The 15,735-nt window shown below is 54.0% G+C and overlaps 1 protein-coding gene across 6 annotated transcripts in view; it reads left to right on the top strand.

Moving 5' to 3' along the window:
- Nucleotides 1-15,735, top strand: part of RPTOR (regulatory associated protein of MTOR complex 1) — a 92,760-nt gene that overhangs the window by 25,132 nt on the left and 51,893 nt on the right. For all 6 annotated transcript variants that reach the window (XR_011741837.1, XM_065852099.2, XM_065852100.2 and 3 more), the window contains exons 7-11: nucleotides 1,569-1,628; nucleotides 4,992-5,092; nucleotides 5,939-6,083; nucleotides 12,564-12,639; nucleotides 12,735-12,836. Coding sequence is in view for 5 of the 6 variants with exons in the window: in XM_065852099.2 (XP_065708171.1) it covers nucleotides 1,569-1,628; nucleotides 4,992-5,092; nucleotides 5,939-6,083; nucleotides 12,564-12,639; nucleotides 12,735-12,836 (484 nt within the window). In the remaining variant the exon portion in view is untranslated. The remainder of the gene's footprint in view (nucleotides 1-1,568; nucleotides 1,629-4,991; nucleotides 5,093-5,938; nucleotides 6,084-12,563; nucleotides 12,640-12,734; nucleotides 12,837-15,735) is intronic.

The following is a 15,735-nucleotide window of genomic DNA, read 5'->3' on the forward strand; positions in this document are numbered from 1 at the left end:
TCGTGTGTCCCAACGTCCAATCCAGCGAGCTGCCCGCAAAGGCTTTGTGCTCAGGAGAGGTCCCTGCAAAAGGGGGCCGGGGTCTGTTTGCCCCGTGGCAAGCGGCCTCTGCTGCCAGGCAGAGCCTGCGCGTCCGTTCTCGGCCTCTTTCCAGGGTTAAGATGCTCGCCCTTATTTTACATGGTGTCTTGCAACAGCGTGGAGCACCATCCTGTTAATCCATGAGCCTGTGAAGTGTTGCTGAGTGAGTGAGGTTAAATCACGGCTGGGATGAGAGGCTTCTGAAATAAATCCAGAGTACTGCATGACGTGGTGGTCCGCGGGACTCTGGTTTTATTTGCAGTAAGCAAACGTGTGACAGCACAAGGTTGCGCTGGCTCTGCTGTGGTCCTCCGGGATCTGTCGTAGTGTGGAGGCGGTGAGAGAGGAGTTACCGAGTCTTTGGCATCCCCGGTCCGTCGGAGGCGGCAGCCTGGTTGCAGTGACCCGGTTCTGCGGGGCCGGGTCCCACCCGTGGCTCTGGGGTGAGGGTGTTTCCCTGTCTGGTTCTGGAAAGCACTGCCCTAAGGCTTTTATATTGTAGCAGTTGTCTGGGGCTCCCTCTGCAGTGTTTGTAGATGGCTCTGTGAGGTTTTGTTTATGGCGGATGGTGCACGCATCAGAAAAGCAGCCTGGAGACCACTTGGCTTTCCTGAACCCATCGCTGTAAGGTGGGGGGTGTCACAAGAGAACCGCAGGGTCCTCGGCATTTCAGATGTGGGCTCTGCATGGCTTGTTCAACTGCTCTGTCCTGTAAAGGTGGCTCTGGTGGCAGGATGGGCTCCGGGTGCCACTGGATGCAGGAGGCGGGTGTCTTGGGCAGCTGAGCCCCGGTACCGCTGACCTGCTGGTGCCACCGACCCCCCGGTAACACTGACCCCCTGGTACCACCTTCCCTGCTCTGGCACAAAACAACAACTTGTGTAACACTGGTGGGTAAATTCTTCATTAAACGGTAGAGAGCAGGTTCCTGAGCTCTGTCAGCTCTGGTGTTTCCAAGGTGCAACGAGTGGTGCTGCCAAGAGGACTCCGCGCTGTCCAGGGCCGGTTCCCCGAGTGCTGGTGTTTGTAATGCTGGGGAAATGGAGTCAGCACATTTTTAATGAAGTGACTGAGGCGTTTGAACTCGACGCATCCTCCGGTTCCCCCGCTCCCCCTCGTGCCGGCGGTGCCGAGCTCCGGGGCGCACTGCTCATCGCTATTCCAGCAGCACAGCCCCCGCGCTCCCCCGGGGCCGCGCTGCTGCCCGCGAGCCCTTTTCTCCGCTCCGCGCGGGGAAACTCGTCATTCTGACAGCTGCAATACCCCAGTTTTGACACCTGACGATGGAAATCGCCGCATAATCATGAGCGTGACGAATATTGAGGGCCTCGTTTCATTCTTATTATGCTGTGGCAAAGTTTTATACCCAAACACCATTTTAAAAGCAGACACACTGTAATAAAGAAACCTCCTTCCATATTCTTTCCACAGAACCTTGTCATTAAATATTCAATTAGTATGTTTTATTTTTATTCTCTTCTCTGCAGGTTCTGTATGCAGAAGAGTGTCAGACTGGTGCCAGGAGTCACGCTGGATTTGATAGAGAAGTAAGCCAAATTTTATGATTTCTTTTTCCTGTTGGTCTTGATTTCCTCATTATTTCTGGCATTTCTCATGTTTGTCTGCGAGGAGGTTTCTTTGGAAAGCTGTTTGGCATTGCTGGATGCACGGTGTGTTTGGGAAATGAAGTGTGGGGTTGCTGGACTGGTGCCGTGGGGGTCCCGGCTGCCCCGTGGGGGTCCCGGCTGCCCCGTGGGGGTCCCGGCTGCCCCATCGGGGTCCTGGCTGCGCGGGGCTCTGCCCCATCGGGGTCCCAGCTGCCCCATCGTGGTCCTGGCTGCGCGGGGCTCTGCCCCATCGGGGTCCCAGCTGCCCCATTGTGGTCCCGGCTGCGCGGGGCTCTGCCCCATTGTGGTCCCAGCTGCGTGGGGCTCTGCTGCTTGGGGTCCCAGCTGCATGGGGCTCTGCGGCTCGGGGGTTCGGAGCCCCAGGGCTCCCACTGCTCCGGCTGCCATCCCAGCCCAGCCCGGCCCGGGGAGCGGTCTCAGAGACACAGGTCGTGTTCCTGCGGTCCAGCCCCGGAGCTGTGCAGTCGCTGTTTCCGCGTGGGCTTTGGCCACGGGAGCGTTGGCGGAGGAGACGCGCTCGTCACCATGTCACCAGAGCCAACCAATGAACAGAACAACACTGAATCAGAAACACTTTGTCACTTCATGGCTGTGCTGTCCTGCTGTCTTTGTCTGATAGTGTTGTTGTGTTTCAGCCTGAACACCCTTGAAACGTGTTATGATGCTTTATCCAAGCAATGTTGGAGCGTAATTACTGGTTCTCAGGCAGCTGAGGCAAACTGCTGAACCAAGGCAACTGCGCTTCAGTTGTACCTCAGTTACTACAACAAGGTAGACTTGGAAATAGTGACAACTGTCCGGTGTAGTCTCTGCTGGGTTTGGGGATTTGTTGTTGCTGCTGTAAAAAGGCAGCACGTCCTCAGACGGGGCAGTGGGTGCTTGGGATGCAGTTCTGTGCTCCCTGCGGATGGCTTTCAATGCCTTATTCTTGGAACACACACACAAACTGGCTGTGAGCACTTAATTAAACACCATTCATTCAATTTCTGACAAACGTTGACTCTAGAAATACTGCTGAGATTGCTCAGAACTCTTCTGACACAGTCCAGGGTCCAGTTGTCATCTTTTGTCCCAGATGGAAACTGTGGAGTCGAAGAGCATCTTGAAGGGCGTTAGGAGAACGGGAGCCCAGATATTAAATGTGAATTCTTAATATAAATGTATTATCATACTTGCCTGGCGTTTAGTAAGCTCCTGCGTGGCGTAGCGAAGAGCAGCAATCGCTCACTGCTGGTGCTGCCCAGCGGTCCGTTCGGCAGGCGCAGAGGTTGCATCAGCTGCAATTTCTTGTTCGGTTTTTGCTGTAGTAAATCACTCGTGTCAAGTGGCACGTTTTGCATTCCGATGAGGCTGGGGATGGCCCTCGGTGCCCCCGCCGTGCCGTGGGCTGGGCGGGAGCGTCGCAGGTCGGTGTTCCGCACCGGAGCTGCCTGGGCCACGTGTGCCGCTGCTTGGAGCTGTGGGACAGCAAAGGGAGCAGAAATTCCTCCCGAACCCGTGGGCTCGTGGTCAGTGTGGTATCACCAGATAAATGTGTTCTGGAGCAATGACTGCATTGTGTTAATTGCAATTAACATATTGCTACGAGAGTGTATCTGACCAAAGAACATATGGTGAGGGTCAGGGAAGGGCTGAGCCAGGTGGCTCAAGAATCGGCTTCGCTGAACACTCGGGTGGCACCGCGGGAGCACAGCCCAGCGCCCGCTGCGGCTCGGCGGCCAAACCGTTCCTCTAGAGCACCAGAAATAACGAATTGGAGACTAAAATTAATTTTGTTTCCACTTTAAGTATTGTCGAGCGTCACAGATTGGACATGATTCATGTTTTGATGTCTATTGATTATTGATGAGTAATGGCTCAGAGGGAGCCAGTTTAAAGCAGGAAAAATGAAATCCCCAGATATCACACAGCAAAAGGGATGTACCTGGAGAAAACACTGAAATTATCGGGTAATATAACAAATACCTTTGGTGCATGCCCTCAGAACTTGGCTAATGAGCTGCTCTAGGATGGTAAATGGGGGCGCAGCGGGTTGGTACTGGCACGTTCTTGTTTCCCGGTTGGAGCCAGCGCCAGGATCCGTCACACTGGTGCCAGCAGGTGAAGGTCGCTGTGCCGGGGACAGGGAGGCTCGGGCTGGCTGGCAAAAGCATGTGTATTGAGATGGAGTATTCGAGCTACCGCGCTGGTACAGGATATCGGGCTCTGGCGTGGGCAAAGCCCGTTGTCAACACGAGTGCAGATCGTGCTCAAGAGGACGGTTTTCATGGCAACGCTTCTTTTGCATCTTTACACAGAGACACGACAGGGTGGAACGCGAGCGTACGAAGCTTTGCAGCTCTCTCCAACAAATCATTTAAGAAACTCCAAAGTTTTGTCATTCTCGAGCAGTTTTCCAAGGTTCCCGGAGCGCAGTCACGACACGGCTGGGTCGCTGCTGTGGAGTGGGGCTGGGGACATGATGTCTCTATCACATCGGCAGTGCTGGCCTTGCTGAGCAGCTCTGCCCGGGGCAGATTTCCAGAGCCATCTCCCCACATCCTGTGCTGCACTCGCTCCCTTTCTTCCCCTGAAAGGCTGAAGAGTCAAGTACACTGGTTTTATTTCCCCATACCAAGGTTATTGCAGATGTTTGCAGGTAAACACCAGTGCCAAAGCATCTTCTGGAGTCTCAGTATGATATTGTGTACCCCAGTGTTATATATATATTGTATTCTGAAAGCAGGGGTGGTGCCAGAGCCCATCTGAAGGGAAAACCTGGCATCCTCTGAAGTAAGGATATCAGAAGGATAAATTGCTACAGAGCATCGTGTCCTTTGTCTTTTACCATTTGGCCACTCGTTGTACAGGACGTGCCCCACGTGACTTTCTCATGGTAAAGATCCATGTGATAAAAACAAATCGTGTTTATTCTTAAATATTTCAGCAGGAAGCGAACAGGGGATGAAGTGAAGCAGGGTGGCGCTTTTGAAGGAAAAGACATTTCCGTTGCACGTCAGAGACCACCAGCATCTCTGGCGCCTTCCCAGATGTTTTCATGTAGCTCGGTTACCCGTGAACAATTCCTTGTTTATTGTCCTTTATCTGACAATTCATCTCATGAGCAAATTTGAGCATAATGGATCTTGCATAAGGAAAGTGTGTCTAGCAACATTAATTCTCGCTTAACAAATAAGGTTCTGGAAATCTGGTCTTTGTGAGCCTGGACTGAGCCATGGGGGGGTCTGTTTCAAAAGATACGGTTTTAAGAGGAATGTACTTGTTTCTTTTCGCCACCTGTAGGATTCCCGGGCGCCTGAATGACCGGAGGACTCCCCTGGGCGAGCTGAACTGGATCTTCACGGCCATCACGGACACCATCGCCTGGAACGTGCTGCCCAGAGGTGGGAGCCGGCGGGGACGGGGGTTCCACACAGCGCGCACGGCTTGTTCAGGAGGGGGTGAGGAGGAGTGAGACCCTGAAATGAGGAGGAAATTAAAGCCTGATCCTGGCAGAACAGACCAGGCTGGGTCTTAAGATTAGTGAAATTTTTGAAATTTGCTCTTTTTACCAGAAGCATTTCAAGAACCTGAACATTAGAAACCTGAAAGGGTTTTTTTCTGGTGCTTTAGCTTGAATAATTTCATTTCTTACTGTGTTTATGAAGAGCAACCTTGCTGGTAGGACAGTGTTTCCCACAGCTCCATCCCAGCTCTGAGTTGGCTCTGGACCTGGCTGCCCAGAGCCGGCAGCAGTTCCCGGCTGTGCCCTGTGATGCTCAGCACAACACAAACTCCTCCCTGCCTCTCTAGACGACAGCGCATTCGCTGCCTTTTAGGGTTCGCTTTGGCTTCTCACAAGCACATCAAACTGCCAGCTCCCAGGTGTGTGGCTCTCGATTGAACAGTACACACAGGTCCTTTTCACCTCAGTAATTTCCAAAAGCTTAGGGAGGCTGAGTTTAATTGAAACCCCAACAAGAGCATTTTATCCAGAAAAGGCAAAAACCAACCAGAGGTAGAAAGTGCAGAGGTATTTAGTGCTGCTAATGGAGAGTAAATGTGATGTTTTAAGGGAACTCGAGGGCAGATATCCATTTAATAGTTGTCACGTCACTGCAAAACTGTTGTAGATTCCTTGTTACCGAAATAAAATATGAACGTATTTTAGCGTTTTAAATGGTTTTGCCCGTCACCTGAAGTGCTCGAGCGCCACGCTGCGCCTCCGGTAACCCCTGCGTCTCTTGCAGACCTGTTCCAGAAGCTGTTCAGGCAGGACCTGCTGGTTGCCAGTTTGTTCCGCAACTTCCTCCTGGCCGAGAGGATCATGAGGTCGTACAACTGCACCCCGGTCAGCAGCCCCCGCCTGCCGCCCACCTACATGCACGCCATGTGGTGAGTCCTGCAGCCCGGGCGCCAGAACCAGAGCGGCTCCGGCGCCTGTCCTCCCTGTGCATGCGGAATTGTAGCGTAAATCTGAAACACAGAGGCCTCGGTTCAGCCGTGACATCTTTCACTCCAAATAGAAAAGAAGTTGGGCATCTGCTGCCTTCGTTGTGACCAAGTAAAGGCCGTGTCCTGTGGCTGGGGGGTGGGAGAGCCGAGGGCTGGGGGAGAATCCTCAGCTTGCGTTGTTGAAGTAGAAGAAATGTTTTGCTGCAGAGTTCATCTGCTTTTACTGTTGCTTTTAAGGTGATTAATGGAAATGGAGGTGGCTCAGTTATCGGAAAGCTCTTAGGCATGGTTTTAGACTATCAAACCAATGTCCCGTGGATAATAATAATAAAAATAATCATAAAAGTAATAACAAAAATACTTGCTTTCGGTTTTTTCATGCAGTGTGATTAAGAATAGATCAGTACAAACTTTGGCAAAGTACGAACTGGTACAGTCAGGCTAATGTAGATCCTGGAGGAGGAAACGAGAGCTGAAAGGGCCATAAACCGGCAGCCGCGCGGGCTTGGTTTGCGTTTGCCAGATGCCTTCGGTGAGCGGAGTTTGGGCGATGGGCGGCCCCGCTGAGCGCGCCGCATGTGGGACGCGGCACAGCGCGCTCTCAGCAGCTTCTGACGAGAGCGGTTGGGTCGTTCGCTGAGTTGTTTTGCCGTTGTGGCACAGGAGGGGCAGGGTTGAAAGGCCCCCGCGCTGCCGAGGTGCCTGTCGGCTGCCGTTGCGGCAAGAGGCGGCAGAGCCTGGGCCGTGGGACCGCGGGTTTGCGGCTGCGGTGGAGCGTGATTTTAGGGAAATTTTGAAATTAAACCAGTAAATTTCTCAAGTTATTTATAGCTTGCTTATTGCCAGCAAGTTAAAAATCTCTGTTTCGGATTCCCCGTGGGGTGGTAATCCATTCTCGTCGCCGGTGCGTTACTAGCCTGTGTTTCTGGTTTCCCCTGGGACTGTGGCTGGGAGCTGCCGTTGCCCTCCCCGTGCTGAACCACGGAACCCGAGCGGGGAGCCCTGGGGCCCGTTCTGCGTCTCACACTCCTGCTGGGCAGCACGGTGGGTTCTGGAAACGCCTGCTCTTCTTTGCTTGTGTCGTAGTTCTGGTGCAGAGTGGTGCTGGAAATACTTTGCAACGCCCCCAGACAGGACAGGACAGGACAGTGGCCCCGTTGCTGCTCTTTAGGCTTTCCTGGGTGAAGTTCCTTCAGGAAGGTCCCACACAGAGCTTTTCTCCGTGTGAATCCCAAACACTGGCACAGTAGACGGCGAGCGAGCGCAGAACCCCTTGACACGCTTAGTTCAGTGTCCTCCAAAAAATGTGCAGTTTGAAGCAAACCTGGCAAAGGGGAAAATTCCACTTTCGTCAGAGGTGGCTCAATTCATTATTCTGAACTTTTAGTGAGGACAGATTTAGAAACTAATTTAGGCCTCGCTTAAATATTTTTCTAAAAATAATCACCTGCGTTTACCCGTCACCTTCCATTCAGGAATTTTCTCTTGCATCGCTGGTCTGAAACCTCCAAACCCGTTTGCTGTGCAGCCACAGCGGGCGATGTGGCTGCAGGCAGGAGTTGCCAGAGGAGCGCGGGGAGGAACGGGAGCTTCCAGCGGTGCGGTGCGACGGTCACGCTGAACCTCCGGCTGCGTCGAGGCGCGGTGGGATACAGCGGGGTTCTGCTGGTGGCTGTTTCGGTGGCACTTTGCGCAGATGTTCACACCCAGCATGTCTGACGGTGTTGGATTCCGTTCTGGCAGTTCGTGTGGGACCCACCGCTGCCCGTCCTGTTGACTCTTCCTTTGAACAGCTGAGGAAAAGGGAAAACTTATTTTTAGAGGGCAGATTTGCCCCTCAATCTGTCGATGTTTTGATTTCCGCGGATTTCCCGTCCTTAGGAACCGGGCGCTGGTCCTGGTCCTGCCCTGGGTGCAGGCTCTGATGTGTCGCTTCCTTCCTTCCTTCCTTCCTTCGTGTCTTTCTTACTGTTATTGGCTTTTCCCGCATTACCTGCTCAGGTGTGGCGCTGCCAGGCCCGGGCTGGTTGTGCGGTGCCTCCACCCCAGGCCCTGGGCTGCTGCGGGCACAACTGTGGTACAGGTGTTAGTATTGGTGTGCTGGTGGTACAGGCGTTAGTATCGGTGTGCTGGTGGTACAGGCGTTAGTATCGGTGTGCTGGTGGTACAGGTGTTTGTTAGTATCGGTGTGCTGGTGGTATGGGTGTTAGTATCGGAGTGCTGGTGGTACAGGTGTTAGTATCAGAGTGCTGGTGGTACGGGTGTTTGTTAGTGTCGGTGTGCTGGTGGTACGGGTGTTTGTTAGTGTCGGTGTGCTGGTGATACGGGTGTTTGTTAGTGTCGGTGTGCTGGTGGTACGGGTGTTTGTTAGTGTCGGTGTGCTGGTGGTACGGGTGTTTGTTAGTGTCGGTGTGCTGGTGGTACGGGTGTTAGTGTCGGTGTGCTGGTGGTACGGGTGTTTGTTAGTGTCGGTGTGCTGGTGGTACGGGTGTTTGTTAGTGTCGGTGTGCTGGTGATACGGGTGTTTGTTAGTGTCGGTGTGCTGGTGGTACGGGTGTTAGTGTCGGTGTGCTGGTGGTACGGGTGTTTGTTAGTGTCGGTGTGCTGGTGGTACGGGTGTTTGTTAGTGTCGGTGTGCTGGTGGTACGGGTGTTTGTTAGTGTCGGAGTGCTGGTGGTACGGGTGTTAGCGTCGGTGTGCTGGTGGTACGGGTGTTAGCGTCGGTGTGCTGGTGGTACGGGTGTTAGCGTTGGTGTGCTGGTGGTACGGGTATTAGTGTCGGAGTGCTGGTGGTACGGGTGTTAGCGTCGGAGTGCTGGTGGTACGGGTGTTAGTGTCGGAGTGCTGGTGGTACGGGTGTTAGTGTCGGAGTGCTGGTGGTACGGGTGTTAGCGTTGGTGTGCTGGTGGTACGGGTATTAGTGTCGGTGTGCTGGTGGTACGGGTGTTAGCGTTGGTGTGCTGGTGGTACGGGTATTAGTGTCGGAGTGCTGGTGGTACGGGTGTTAGTGTCGGTGTGCTGGTGGTACGGGTGTTAGGGTCGGAGTGCTGGTGGTACGGGTGTTAGTGTCGGAGTGCTGGTGGTACGGGTGTTAGCGTCGGAGTGCTGGTGGTACAGGTGTTAGTGTCGGAGTGCTGGTGGTGCGGGTGTTTGTTAGTGTCGGAGTGCTGGTGGTGCGGGTGTTTGTTAGTGTCGGAGTGCTGGTGGTGCGGGTGTTTGTTAGTGTCGGAGTGCTGGTGGTGCGGGTGTTTGTTAGCGTCGGAGTGCTGGTGGTACGGGTGTTAGTGTCGGAGTGCTGTGGACTGGCTGTGCGCTCGGCCCGCAGAGCCGTGTGTGTGCTGTGCGGGAGCCGTGATGTCCCGTCAGCACCCTGAGCTCTGCCCGGGTGGATTAGGGATTTTATATTGCTGCTCTCAGTAACAGCTTCTGTTCACGGCCTTGGAAAAGACCTAAGAATGTGTTTGGAAATATTTCCTAACACAGGTCATATATTAAAAATGAACTACCTTAATTATGCTTTGGAAGAGCTATGATTTGTCCATAATAGAAATACTGCAATAGTGTATACACCGACCATGAAATTCTGCTTGAAAGAAAGTCATAACATACTGCAAATAAACAAGCTGGAAATTCCAGCTGAAAAGAAACCCGTAATATAGCAACGCAATTACAGTCTGGAGGGCATGGGGATAGGGACTTGCCCACCTTTCTAGTTCCCGTTGGCATATTAAACCGCTCAATCACCGCTCCTCCCCACCACCAGCCGCTCTTTTCCCCACGACCGTAACGAGTATTTTCCCCTCCTGCTTCCATCGCACGCTCCGCGGTGCTGGTCCTTCACCATTCCTCTGTGGCTTCTTTTCGATCTTTTAATTACTGTAATGCCCGTTTAACGCCGTCATCTATCGCCAGCACGGCGAGGCGGGTGTGTGGCAGCTCAGGAAGGAGTCTCCTAGGTGTGTGGTTGGGAAGGAGGAGGTTTGGGGAGGTGTGGGGAGGTTTGGGGAGGTTTGATGAGGTGTGGGGAGGTTTGGTGAGGTGTGGGGAGGTTTGGTGAGGTGTGGGGAGGTTTGGTGAGGTGTGGGGAGGTTTGGTGAGGTTTGATGAGGTGTGGGGAGGTTTGGTGAGGTTTGATGAGGTGTGGGGAGGTGTGGTGAGGTGTGGGGAGGTGTGGCGAGGTTTGGTGAGGTGTGGGGAGATTTGGTGAGGTTTGATGAGGTGTGGGGAGGTTTGGTGAGGTTTGATGAGGTGTGGGGAGGTTTGATGAGGTGTGGGGAGGTTTGGTGAGGTTTGATGAGGTGTGGGGAGGTGTGGGGAGGTTTGGTGAGGTGTGGGGAGGTTTGGTGAGGTGTGGGGAGGTGTGGCGAGGTTTGGTGAGGTGTGGGGAGGTTTGGCGAGGTGTGGGGAGGTTTGGCGAGGTGTGGGGAGGTTTGGCGAGGTGTGGCGAGGTTTGGCGAGGTTTGGTGAGGTGTAGGGAGGTTTGGCGAGGTTTGGGGAGGTGTGGTGAGGTGTGGTGGGGTTTGCCTTGGGGCAGCCGCGTTGTGGCTGCTGGGCAGGTTGGTGTGAACCGATCCATCTCGCACGCAGCCGATGGGAACCGGCCCCTCTCTGGATTGTGAGGAGAAGCAGCGTTGGGATTTTATGGCAGTGGTTTCTCTTTTAAGAGATTGAGGGACATTGGCTGTTGATATTTAATGGCTTTGGGCGTTTCTATCGAGTATTTGTGGTTGTCAGCTGAAGTGCCCTTGGGGAGCTCAGCGGCTCCGTGTCCCGGCAGGGAGCTGTGCGGGGCCCGACCGCGGGCAGCCCAGGCTCCCATCTCCGATCTCTGAACGTTCTTCTCATGTAGTAAAACTCATCTCAAAGGCACTAACAGCCACGTTTTCCAATGTCTGAGAGAAATTCTGTAGGTGGTATTGCCCATCCCTGCAAGAAACCCGAAAGTCAGAAATACTCCTTCTTTGCTCGAAGTAAAATTATCTTTATATCTGTACTAATTGACTTTGCCTCAACCAAGAATGGATCTCTCATCAGCTCTGTGTAAACATTTTGTCTCCAACACGGGTCTTTATTGGGCACATGGGAAGCATTTGTTGCCTGTGCTTCGATTATCTCTTGATTACCTCTTAATTCTCTTGGCAGCGCGTCGTCCAGGGCAGGCGGAGGCTGGGGACAGCGGGGCAGGGTGCGGGGCAGCTCAGCCAGGCTGCATCGCCTGGGTCACAGAGCAGTGCAGGAGCCCTGGCGTTGATTTGCCCGTCTAATTGGAGACGCTGGTTTTGGTTGGGAACAGCTGCCGGTTGTGCTGATGGGATGGATTGTGCTCAGCAGTTGTTCTAACGGAAGGTTTGTTTGACTCAAAACAAGGTGATTTAAGAACTTGTTAGAGCAGGTAACTAAAATACGCTGTATTGATTATCACCTATGGCCTTACGTCTGCCAGTGTTCCTGGGAGAAGAAACACTGCTTAACATATCGACGTGAACACGTGGTGGCCACAAGGCATGGAAGAGCAGCTGTGTCTGGAGAGTCAATTAGTGTCTGCTGTGAGGAGTGCAGAAATTCGTCTGCTGAAATGGGATGGCCATGGATAGACAGGGATAATGATTCCTGGGGTCAAAAGTACCTACTGCACTCTTTTATGGGTGTTTTAGGAACTTCAGAGACCAAATGCCCGCATTTCAGTTGGATCCTTGTTTAATTTGTGAGCGGTTCGGAGCAACTGTCAGCGTCTGAATCAGCCACAACAGGTTCCTTGGCCGCTGCCTGTAGTTCATGTGCCGTTATGTCTGTAACACTGAAATATTGTAGGTAGCAGTACTTTAGCCATCAAATAGTACAGTAGGTAAGTGTAACAGTGGGAAAGTTTAAGCATTTTCTCCTGGTTTAGATGCATCCTGCATCCTCAGGGTGAGTCGGGAGGAGCCGGTCTGTGTGAGCAAAGCCCAGCTCGGGGCTGGATTAGTGGAACCGGGTTCCTTTTCTGGGCGATGTGAGCGGTGACAGTACGTGCGTGGATGGGCAGCAGGGCTGGGCGCACAGGGCTGCGCCTTGGGGCTGATCCAGGACTCTCTCATTTTTCTGGTTTAAAAGCAACGTCACGCGTGTTGCAGGAGGACTGGTGTCTATGGTAAGAGGACTTGGGTTCACTGCGCCGCTGCGCGTTGCGGGCGGAGCGGGTGCTGCGAGCCCTGCGGGGCTGCTTTGACCTCGCTGGCGTGCGCTGGGCAGCCCGACACGACACCGCTTTTCTGAGGATTTGCGTACCTTATACTTGCCTTTTAAAACAGGGAGTATTAAGCATTTCTGAGCTAGTCAGACAACGCTGCTTTGTCCGGTTATTTGTGTGATCAGATTTTAAATTTACCTTGATGTGACTTACGGGTAACTTGTCATGACTTCTTTCCCCTTTTTCCGTAGGCAAGCATGGGACCTGGCAGTGGATATTTGCCTTTCCCAGTTACCTACAATTATCGAGGAAGGAACTGCCTTTAGGGTAAGTTGGATAGAAACCGCAAGTCTGGAGGTGCCCAACTAGTTAGTCTCTTTGTTGTGTCGTTGACCGCGCCATGTTGTGCGTTGCTCCCCCAGCACAGCCCGTTCTTCGCGGAGCAGCTGACGGCGTTCCAGGTCTGGCTGACCATGGGCGTGGAGAACCGCAACCCCCCGGAGCAGCTGCCCATCGTCCTGCAGGTGAGAGCCCGCGCCGTGCCCCCCGCGCCGTGCCCCCCGCGCCGTGCCCCCCGCGCCGTGCCCCCCGCGCTGCCGCCCGCCAGCTGGCCCGGGACGCCGGTCACCCTGGGGGTTCGATACAGCTCGTCCTGTGTTTCCCAGACCTGTGCAGACAAAGAGCTTCTCTTCCCCCGTGGCTTCTCTGCCCTCTGAGCACAGCTTCCCGCTCTCGTCCTTTTGCAGCTTCACCAGGATCAGGCTCTGCTGCCTCCCCTTTTGCTCTGGAGTAGCAGCGTTTTCACAGAGTAGCAGATCTTTGGTGTTTTCTCCTTTAGCGTCTTCTCTCATCTGCCAGCTCTGTCAGGCAGACACTTGATCTTCTCTCTGCTTTCAGAAACTGGGCATTACTGCAGTGGAAGTAGTTTGGAAATGGCTTCTTTTTCTGTCTGGTACAGCCTGGGAAGTGTTCCCTTAAATGCGATGCTGAAATTCTGCTGCAAGAACATAGAAACAGGTCTCTGAAGACCATGCCTGGAAGCAATGTAGAGTTCCAGCAGACATCTGCTTAGGCTGGGCAAAGTTCGTATGTTTAAAGGAGAAGTAAATCCAGGAGAAACATAACACTTCGTTTCAAGTTCTGGTTTGTGGCACGGTGCGTATTTCAGTTGCCATCTGCTCTTACCCTCTCCTCCCCAGGAGTTTGCATTCACAGAATCAGGAACCCTCGTCGAGGTAGCCGTGGTCTCCTCCAGGCAGCAGAATTTAGTCTTTCTGTTTAAAGGAATGTGGTTGCGGTCACTTATACAAGGACATGCGGTTTCTTTCACTGAATGTGAGCAGACTCACCTTCCCTGTTAGCCACCCGCCTGGTTTGGGACTGACAGCACCATCAATCTTCGTAAGACCAAACCTTAATTTCCCTGACCCCCCAGGCCTTGAGAGATGAGTTGATGAGCAGATGCAGGTTTGTCTCTGTCAGGCTCCGCTCCAGCACCACGGCGCCGCTTCCCGCTGGATCCCTTGGCAGCAGAACTCTCTGCAGCAGCGTCACCTTGCAGTGGAATGGAGAGGTCACCTGGCAGAGGAACCTGCTTTCCCTCCTGGAGCAAAAATGAGCTAGGACGATGTAATTATTCTTATACCTGAAGCATATTAGTTGTATAGTGGAATAAGATTGCTTGTGAACAGGTTTGAGGTATTCGGAATCAGAGGCCAGCTGGTTAAGGGAGGGAAGGCAGCGCATTTCAGGTGCCTTTGAGTGTCTTTTTGCTGTGACTCCTTGGGAGCTTGGGTGAGGCTGCTGTGCCTGCAAAGGTTGGTTCTGTTTCCCCGTTTGGGACGTGTCCCTGGTGAAAGGAGGTGTTTGAGCGGCAGGGCCACGACGCCAGCTGTGCAGAGCGTGGCTTGGTCAAGGCCAGAGCGATGGGCTGTTGTAAATGGCCTTTGATTGATGCTGAGAAGTCACTTCCATGTGGAACTGTCACTGTGCGCGGGGTGGGTCAGGCAGAGGTGGCTCCCGGTGCCCGGAGCAGTTCCACACCAGCCCGGAGCAGCCACAGCAACCGCTCGGTCCTGGTGCCCAGAGCAGTTCCACACCAGCCCGGAGCAGCCACAGCAACCGCTCGGTCCTGGTGCCCGGAGCAGTTCCACACCAGCCCGGAGCAGCCGCAGCAGCTGCTCAGTCCTGGTGCCCGGAGCAGTTCCACACCAGCCGGGAGCAACCCCAACAGGTGCCTCCTGCCCTGGGCCACCCAGCCCATGGCCACGAGCCGCACGTCCTGCTGCCGTCCCCTGGCTCCCGTTCTCAGGTGTTTCCTGCTGAGACGTGGGCTGCTACTCCTCCATTCTCCTCGTGTGTCCCGGCTCATCTCTAGCGTGCCTGTGTGGCAGTGGTGTCTCCCCTGGCTGCCGGCTGGGAGCCCGCCGGGCAGGCGCGGTGCCGTGTGTGCCCCGCACAGGGCTGCACTGCCAGCCGTTCACTCCAAACTCCTAAATTGTGCGGAGTTCCCCCCCACCCTCATGCAAGTCTCTGGAGTTCGTGTCAGTTTTGGGTTCAGGTTATTGTGCAAAGCGGTTTGGAAGTGGGAATAGAAAAACTGAGGGAGACTCGATGGCTTTTTTTTGGTTTTGAAAGCAGCGAAACAGAGCTATTAAAATAAGATACAATTTGGTTAAAGGTCCTTGTGGGATGCTAGCCGTGTTGAGATGTGGATTTCAATCTTTACCTGGAAATCCTTTCCATTACATGCTTTTCTCCCAGCTCCGACGGGCCACGTGGCTGTAGCCGTGTTCCTCTGCGGTCGGGAGTACCAGCGCTGTCCCCCCCCGCGCGCTGTGTCCCCCCCCGCGCGCTGTGTCCCCCCCCGCGCGCTGTGTCCCCCCCCGCGCGCTGTGTCCCCCCCCGCGCGCTGTGTCCCCCCCCGCGCGCTGTGTCCCCCCCCGCGCGCTGTGTCCCCCCCGCGCGCTGTGTCCCCCCCCTGCTTTCTCCTTCTGCCCTAATCCCCAGCAGCTGCCCCTGGTGTTCCCGCGCTGGGCGTCTCTGAAGCGCGTTGCTAATCGTGCCAGGTTCTGGAGCCGGTTTCTGGAACACGCCGGTGCCAACTGGGGCAGGGTGACCAAAATCCTTTCTCTTGTGACGTCTCCTGAGCGCTGAGCTCTGGTGTTCGGGGGTGAAGCGATTAGAGGAGTTCACACGTGCTCCTGTCTTTGTCTGCTGGACTTTCTCTGCACAGCGTTAGTGTCGAGGATCCGTTGTCCATCGTATGAGACACGAGCCAAGTAACTTAGTTATTCTTCAATATTAAACATGAAAAATAATTTAATTTGAATATGCAGTGTAGAAGAACACTGAGAAGGGGATGGAATTGCAGAACTAAATCAACGAGTCTCCTTCCCGCAGACCCATGCTGAGGGATGTTAC

This window comes from Patagioenas fasciata, chromosome 18 (genome assembly GCF_037038585.1).
Source record: "Patagioenas fasciata isolate bPatFas1 chromosome 18, bPatFas1.hap1, whole genome shotgun sequence".
Taxonomy (NCBI): Eukaryota; Metazoa; Chordata; class Aves; order Columbiformes; family Columbidae; genus Patagioenas; species Patagioenas fasciata.